At 49.0% G+C, this 8,047-nt stretch overlaps 1 protein-coding gene across 1 annotated transcript; it reads right to left on the bottom strand.

Moving 5' to 3' along the window:
- Positions 1-392: 392 nt before the first annotated feature.
- On the bottom strand, positions 393-2,731 carry LOC119966807 (solute carrier family 35 member D3). Its single transcript, XM_038798787.1, has 2 exons — positions 2,256-2,731; positions 393-1,668 (listed from the first exon to the last, which is right to left on the bottom strand). Exons 1-2 carry the CDS (start codon positions 2,689-2,691, stop codon positions 944-946), a joined length of 1,161 nt encoding a protein of 386 aa, XP_038654715.1. The 5' UTR covers positions 2,692-2,731; the 3' UTR covers positions 393-943.
- Between the last annotated feature and the right edge of the window lie 5,316 nt (positions 2,732-8,047).

The following is an 8,047-nucleotide window of genomic DNA, read 5'->3' as shown; positions in this document are numbered from 1 at the left end:
CACTTCAGTGGGTGCTGTCTTGGCTCCGAGTGTTACTTCCACTCGGTCCACAGGGGAATAGCGCCCTTGTCGGTTCCCCTGCGATGATCGCACTCCCACAGTGAGCAGAATCTCACACTATTTGGAAAGTAAGAATATCCGTTTAATCTTCCGCTTTCAAACAGCCGAAAAGCTTAAACTTAGTCTTCCGGTTACAACCAGAAAATAAGAAAAGGGATAAATAATGGATGAGAAAAAAAACGATTTTAATAAAAGCTCTGAAACCAGTCTTCTTACACAGTTTCAGTTTAGTTCAGAAAGAGTGTGGGGATATAAGTGAAACTTTGGTGGACGAGAAGACAGTAATCTCCCCCCCCCCCCCCCCCCCCCCCCCACCCCGAGTTCAGCTGGAATGCCAGAACTGACCTGAATCCTCAGGGTGAGATGACTAGTGTCTAACCGCCCCCCGCGTATCCAGCAATTGCTAATATTAATTTTGGGGCCATCGCTGGCGTTTATTGTCCATCGTTAGTTGCCCTGGAGAAGGTGGTGGTGAGTGAGCCTTCTACTGAAACCGTTACAGTTCCTGTGGGTGGGGAAATGTAAATTGAGTTCTATTCTTGTTGCTCACACAAGTGACATTGGCTGGGGTGACATTCTCCCTGCTGAATTTCCATCACTCCCTGCTTATCATGTGAGGATGTGCCATTCCCACAAAAAGAACAGTGCGCACTCGGAAAGATCTATCTTAATTATGGTTCTTCAGGATATAGTTTAGATTAATTTACTTTAAGCTCCATTTTCACCTTACAGAAGCCATGTTGCTGAGTGCTGGCATTGTTTGGCAAGAATACCGTGCCTGGCGGTGACATTCTTAAATAACATTATTTTTTTCTTGTAAAACCCCTTCTTGGCTCCAATAACCCACCCTTCATAAAACAATACTAAAGTGCGCGATTTAGATTTATTGGGGTTGGTGACTTGGAGGATCTTGCCTGAAAACCCGTAAATGTCTCAATAGCCTCCAGACTCCGATGTAGTTCTCAGTAAGTTTGGCGCTGTCAGCAGCTGCGGGCATTGCTGGCACGCTGCCATTCTGCAGGGCCTGGGCATGTGGCTGCTGCCCATCCAGCTGAGGGGTGGGCGTGGGGGAGCCGCTCGGGGGAGATTCCTGGCACAGTCCTTCCAGGTCATCGTACTTGGCCTGCTGCTTGGTCTCCAAGTATTTGGCGATGCAGTAGGTGATGGAGCCCACCGTGTTCACCACCACGCCAGCGATGAAGAGGGTGGTGGGCTCCATGTCTTTGAAAGCCAGCATGCCCACCGTGATGGTGACGATGCTCTTGACCACCCCTACGAAGCTGGTGGTGACGGCCGAGTTGATGTAGGTGCAGTGCAGGGTGGTGAAGTTCATGAGGCAGCCGAGCAGGATGCAGGAGGCGAAGGTGCAGCCCACGGCGGCGTCCTGCCAGCCCGGGTACGTCCAGATGTGGATGGCGTCCAGGCTGGCGAAGCTGCAGAGCAGGAGGACGGGCGAGGCGCTCACGGCGATGGTGTACTGGGCGGTCAGGGCGCCGAACGAGTGCTCATGGCCCGTCTTCTGGATGACCACCAGATAGGCAGCGTGGACCAGCACTGCAAACACCGCGGTCACATAGCTGACTGGCTCCCCGGACAGATCACCGGCTCCTAGATCAGAGCAGCACAAAACACACAGAGTCAGCCCAAAGCTGCCCAGAATACCCACAACTATTCCCCATTGCAGCAGGGGGAAAGCCTGGGGAATAGGAAGCAAATAACAAAAACAGCCAGGAGCCAGGGGATGGGCAAAGTGGGAATAGAGAGCTAAACAAACGGTTAGAAACCGGTTTATTTCTCAACTGCCCCGGTTACCCTAACCTTTGATCATGCAATGTGGGCAGTTAGATAGTCAATGGATGGATACATATAGAAAAATCATTCTTTTAAACTCCAGGAGGTGGGAAATTCCTCTGCAAAATTCTTCACAGCCCAAATTGGGGTTGCATTCCTCAGGTAGACAAGTGGCTCTGAACGCCAGCTGTTCCAGCTGTTTACCCTCAACCCCAAGCCGGAGTTTTTGGTGCAAATCTCCCTGGTTGCCTGGGAAGAATTCACTTCGATTACTCCCCCCCCCCCCCCCCCCACCCCGCCCCGCCCCAGTAAAGTAAAGAAGACAGCAACATCCTGTGTAATTGCAGAGAGAGAGGGGGGTGGGACAGGGTCCTCGGGGAGGGGGTGGCAGGGGTGATACTAACCTGCCAGCGCAGCCCCGCAGGTAGTGAGGAAGACGGCTGCACTGACACCCAGAGTGGGGACGCCGTTCCTCAGCACAAACACTCCAATGATTAAAGTGACCAGAGGTAGGCAGCGCTTGAACACAACGTACATGGGGAGGCTGAGACCCCGCAGCGACCAGAGGGTGAGGCAGGACTGGAGGGTGGACAGCAGCGTGACACTGCCGAACACTTTGGCCAGGCTGAAGCTGAAGGGCGGCACGTCGACTTTGCCCAGCCTTCGGAGCAGCTCCAGGGTGAGGGCGGCGGTGCTGCTGGTCAGGCACTGCAGCAGCGTCAGGAAGAGGAAGCTGTAGCGGGAAATGAGCAGCTTCAGGAGGATGTTGAGAGAGCCGGAGAACACTCCGTGGGCCACCGCCACCGAGATGCCCAGCGCACGACCCTTGCAGCACTGCATCGTCCTGGCCGGGCTGGAGAGCTGTCAGCATCAGCCTCGCCTTTCGGTGAGACTGTCAGCAGTATAATACTGCCCAGGGCCGCCCACTGCCTGCTTCACACCTCCATTCATTGAGCTGAGAGGGGGCGGTAGGGGTGTGGGTAGGCTGCAAGGATATCAGGGTGGCTTCACACCTGATCAATACTTTATGAATGATCACCTAGCCCAACTGCTGCAAAGTCAAATGTGAAAGACCCCGCGCTGCTCACGCACAGAAACCAGTTGAATCTGCACTTTCCCCCCCTCCAATTTGCTTAATTGTGTAAGTAGTATTTTTATTGCCTCGCTCTTCTCCCCGCTCTGGTGTCGAACTGGCGGGGACTCAATACAGCCGGGGATCGTCAGCGAAGCCAGCAATCGCCGCTCGAAACTCTGCTTTAAATGCCCCCCCTTACTGGGGCTGAACCGAATCCAAGCCCACATTGACAGGGCTGCCCCCCTATTCACTGCATTCAGCTCCATACACAGGGTAAATGTGTGCACCAGTGCTGTGACTGAGGCCAGCTTCTGTGCAGCGCTTTCATCTTCACAGAGATGGACTGGAAGGGAGTTGGGAGCAGGTCCTGAGGCAGGTCGGAGCTGTCCAGCTGTGCACTGCTAATGCAATTCCCACATCTGTCTGCATTTCTCTCAAACTGCGCGGTAGAGGCAACAGCTGGGAAACGGCACATCTGCTCTCCGAGATTCAGTTGCACGTCCACAATTAACCGAGAGATTTTTAAAAAAGGATTGCGGAACTGAAATAATGCCAGGCACGAAATCAGTCAAGTACAATTGACACAGCGCCGATGTTTAAGATTATACTTCCAGCATCTTAAATGTCTGAAAGTTGGCAAAGCCAGACTTCAAAAGATACATTGCTACATTAAGAGCAGGGACGTTATCAATGATATATATGTGTGTGTTTCACTATTTATTCAGAAGGAATGGGGTTTAGGCTTGATTGAAACCTAAAGATCAATTATTTAATCTAAATATTCTTCGAACAATGATCAGCTCCTGCTCTTTTGACACACAAACTAACTTTCAGTCACAGCTATAAAGTCAACTGATGGGAATGAAGTGTGTAGTAACACTTGTTATTCTGCTCCCTTTCAAATGTCTCTTTTTATTTATTTCGGGCATGTCTGTAGCTGCACAAGGCTTGTCCTTGTCAGATTTACTGGCAATGTGGAAGTGCAGTGTTTTCTGCCACTCCCCAGCCCTCATTTCATCAGAACAACCAGCAGAGATTCCCCAGCCAGGTGGAGGCGGGTCTGAAGTCCTTGGGAGGGGGGGGGGGGGGGGGGGGGTCGCGGAAGGGAGGGAGGTATCTCAGAGTTGCGGGTGGGATGCTGCTAGGAAAGTGGTGGAGGAGGAGTCTGTGCTTGTTTCCCAAAGCATTGGAGTTTAGAAGAGTGAGAGGTTATCTGAGAGTCCTAATCATAGAGTTTTCCAGCACGGAAAGAGGCCCTTCGGACCATCGTGTGCACGCTGACCATCAAGAACCTATTTATTCTCATCCCATTTTCCACACATGGACCATAACCTTGTTCCTATGGCGTTTCAAATGCTCATCTAAATGCTTCTTAAATGTGTGAGGGTCCCACCTCCACCACTCTTCCAGGCAGCGAGTTCCAGATTCCCACCACCCTCTGGGTGAAAAATAATTTCCTCAAACCTCCTCTAAATCTCCTGCCCTTTACCTTAAATCTACCCCCCCCCCCACCCCCCACCACCCCCATTATTAATCCTTCTACTAAGGGGAAACGTTTCTTTCTATCTACACTACCTATGCCCCTCAATTTTGTGCACCTCTATCAGGTCCCCCCTCAGCCTTCTCTGCTCTGAGAACCACCTCAGCCTCACCAGCCCCTCTTCATAGCTGAAACGCTCCAGCCCAGGTCTATACCGAGAAGATTCTGAGGCTACCTGAAAGGGAGAATATCAGAGGTATGTTTCCACCTGTGGAAGAGACTGGAACCACACAACACAGTTTAAGAATAAGAGGTCTCTGTTTTATCACAGAGATAAGGAAACATTTTTTCCTCTCCAGGCTTATTAGCCTGTGGAATTGTCTTCCTCAGAGAGAAGTGGAGGCTGGGTCATTGAAGTCATTCAAGGCTGAGTTAGACAGATTTTTGAATGACAAGGGTGTCAAGGGTTATGGGGGAAACAGGAAAGTGGAGCTGAGGATATAATCAGATCAACACTGACCTTGTCGAATGGCAGAGTGGGCTGGAGGAGCTGAATGGCCTCCTCCTGTTCCTAGGTCCTATGTGTTCCCACATCCTGTTGCTATTCCTGGAAGTGTGCTGACAGCAACCCATTCAGCAACAGTGGCAAATCGATTAAGGCGCATCAGCAACCAATAAGCAGCAATTTTCTGGTATAAATGTAATGTTCCCTGCATCACAAGGCCACTTGTTGTAGAAACTAGTGGAATGAAATAACTCCAGCACTCTTCCTTATTGCTGTCTCCAGGAGCTTGGAAAGCAATGGAATGAAGTGTGTAGTAACACTTGTTATTCTGCTCCCTTTCAAATGTCTCTTTTTATTTATTTCGGGCATATCTGTAACCAAATTCGAGAAGAGTCAATCCCCTGATTGACATCAAGTCAGGAATCTGATGTGATCTCAATCTCTTGCTAGTTTCCCAGAAATGGGTCATGAGTCCAGTCGGAACTTCCTGTGGACCTGCAAATCTGGAATCCTTCTGAACCAACACACTTGGCCTTCAGTCTGCCCATCTTCCACAGCTATATTCATTGTCGAGTGTCCCCGGAAAGGGTGCATGCAGTGTCTGCCAGCACTACTAAAACCTTCCATGCTCGGTGGGCACACAGGGACTGGGATGCAATATCAACCCCTTTAATCATATTTTGTTCTGATGTTTTAAGTTTCCTTTGAGATTCTGTTTCCTTTGATGCAGTACCCCTTTAAGGAGCTGCATTTTTAATTTATCCCACAGTCTGCTAATTTTGTTTATTCCGTTAATGAAAAACACACTGTGCCATCAACATTTCAGGGTAATCCAGGGTAATGTCACACCAGGATAGCCAATTTAGTCCCAAATTTGGAATGATTTAGAGCATTGGCTCCCCCCCCCCCCCCCCCCCCTCCTCCTCCTCCTCCTGCAGGCCACCTCGGTGGAGGCAGCTTCCCTGCAGCAGGCCAGAGGCAGAATAGATCAGAGAGGATGTCACAAGAAAGCAAGGCAACGCTCCCCTCAGGACTTTCTTTACACGTATCCATGCTGAGGTTCCCTCATGGTCCCTGGTCCTCCTCAGCAACACCCACCTCTGCCAGTGTGGCTGACGAGGCTAGCGTGCCTATAGAAACTGGATCCTGCCAGCTCTTCCTGATAGGATAGCAAGTACAGAGGTGACTAAGTAGGAGGTCACCTCCGGGTACATCACGCTGCTGGAAAATGCAACTTTGGGTCCCTACTTGGTCCCAGTGTTGTGGTCCCGAAGTCTGCAGTAAAATCTAACCCGACATTTGTGCAAAGGAATGGTTAAGTATTCATGTGGGTGAGAGAGTATGTGCGGGTTTATGCGAGAGACAAAAAAAGGAGTGTGATTTTGAAAACAGCCTGATAGAGATAGATAGGGAGATAAAACAATTGAGAGAGTGAATAAGAGCTAGACTGAGAGAATATGACCTGTTGAAACCTGTTCTTGAATGTTAGCAACCTTCCCATTAGTGTTCCCAGGCTAAATTTCCCTCCTATGGTGGCTGGTACATATCAGATATCAACCTGATGTTCCTAACTTCCTATCGCTGTCAATGTACCACTAGTATGTTCCTGGCCAATAGATTCAACATCAAGCAATTCTGGGGTGTCAGCATTATTCAAACCCTAAAACTTGTTGAAATACAAATGCTAATTAAAAAAAACTGTATATTAGAATATCTGGTTGCAAATACAGTATTAAAAGTACTGGAGAGTACCATCAGCAGCACCGTTGCAAGATACCCCAAATCTAGTGGCAAGAGAGGTGGCCCAATAACAGCATCCTCTCCCAAGCCACTATCCCCAGCATTGAGGTGCTAATCACTCAAAATCAGCCTGCTGGAGGGCACAAAGTTTGTATGCCTGAAACCAGACTCTGGCAGCTTTATTCAGAACTCAGTCGCAGTTGGGGACTCCCAGGACAATTAAAACACTTAGATATCCTCAAAGCATCTTTGAACAGATCAACATCTCTACTCATAGGAACCCCTGATTTGTGCAGCATGGTAGCACAAGTGGATAGCACTCTGGCTTCACAGCGCCAGGGTCCAGGTTCGATTCCCTGCTTGGGTCACTGTCTGTGCGGAGTGTCCCCGTGTGTGCGTGGGTTTCCTCCGACTGCTTCGGTTTCCTCCCACAGTCCAAAGACATGCAGGTTAGGTGGATTGGCCATGATAAATTGCCTTTAGTGACCAAAAAGGTTGGGAGGGGTTGTTGGGTTATGGGGATAGGGTGAGGGTTTGGGTAGGTCGGTGCAGACTCTATTGGCTGAGTGGCCTCCTTCTGCACTGTGTGTTCGGTGTTCTGTGTGACAGGCCAATCAAAATGGAAGTTTAATTTGGGAAAGCACTATACACAATGAGAGATTCTGTTGGGAACACGCAGAGACAATGTTGAAGGATTGGGGACAGCATGCAGACCTTCAAACAACTCATTATTTATTTACTTGTCTATAGTGTTCGGAATTTGTGAAATCAAAGAGGTTATCGGTGAATTTGAGATGAAAACAAAATAACAAGATTAGCAGGCATCTAGAGACATTAAGGTGTGACTGGCCATATCAGAAACATTGATTACTGGAGATCAGTGGGGCTATACAATTGATAACTTCTAAAGGTAAGACATTTGAGAGATGTAGACAGCTGAATCCACAGTGTGAAATACCAAAGAGACTGAGCAGTATAACTTCATGCACCCTCATTGGGACAGCAGACTAGTCCACCGCCAACAGTCAGATAGGCCAGTTCCATCCATGATCTGAGCCATGGTGGCCTGTTCCATCTAACATTTAGAGCCACAGCAGATTGCAGATATTCTCCGCTCAAAGGCACAGTTTTGTGCCTTTGCTGAACCAGAAAGAGAGATTTCCCCAGACTTGTTCACCTAAGTAGTATTGTGTGGTAATTAATAATAATATTAGCTGGATTTGACCTTTAAAGTTAATAACAGTGGATGTTGCTTGAGAAAAGGGATGGATTAGTTAGTTCAGGGAATGTGGGTATATTTTGCAAACAAGAGTAATTTCAGATAGCACGGTGTGTTTATAAGAACATGAAGAACTAGGAGCAGGAGTGGGCCACCAGGCCCCTCGAACCTGCTCCG

Source organism: Scyliorhinus canicula, chromosome 6, assembly GCF_902713615.1.
Source record: "Scyliorhinus canicula chromosome 6, sScyCan1.1, whole genome shotgun sequence".
NCBI lineage: Eukaryota > Metazoa > Chordata > Chondrichthyes > Carcharhiniformes > Scyliorhinidae > Scyliorhinus > Scyliorhinus canicula.
Note: the sequence above shows the minus strand (reverse complement) of the source record. Positions and strands in the feature narration are given on the sequence as shown.

Bases quoted from the DNA above. Each gene is read 5' to 3' on its own strand.
- LOC119966807 (XM_038798787.1), bottom strand. From the start codon at position 2,691: ATGCAGTGCTGCAAGGGTCGTGCGCTGGGCATCTCGGTGGCGGTGGCC. The intron at 1,669-2,255 runs GTTAGTATCACC...GCTCTGATCTAG, and splicing joins CTGCGGGGCTGCGCTGGCAG to GAGCCGGTGATCTGTCCGGG.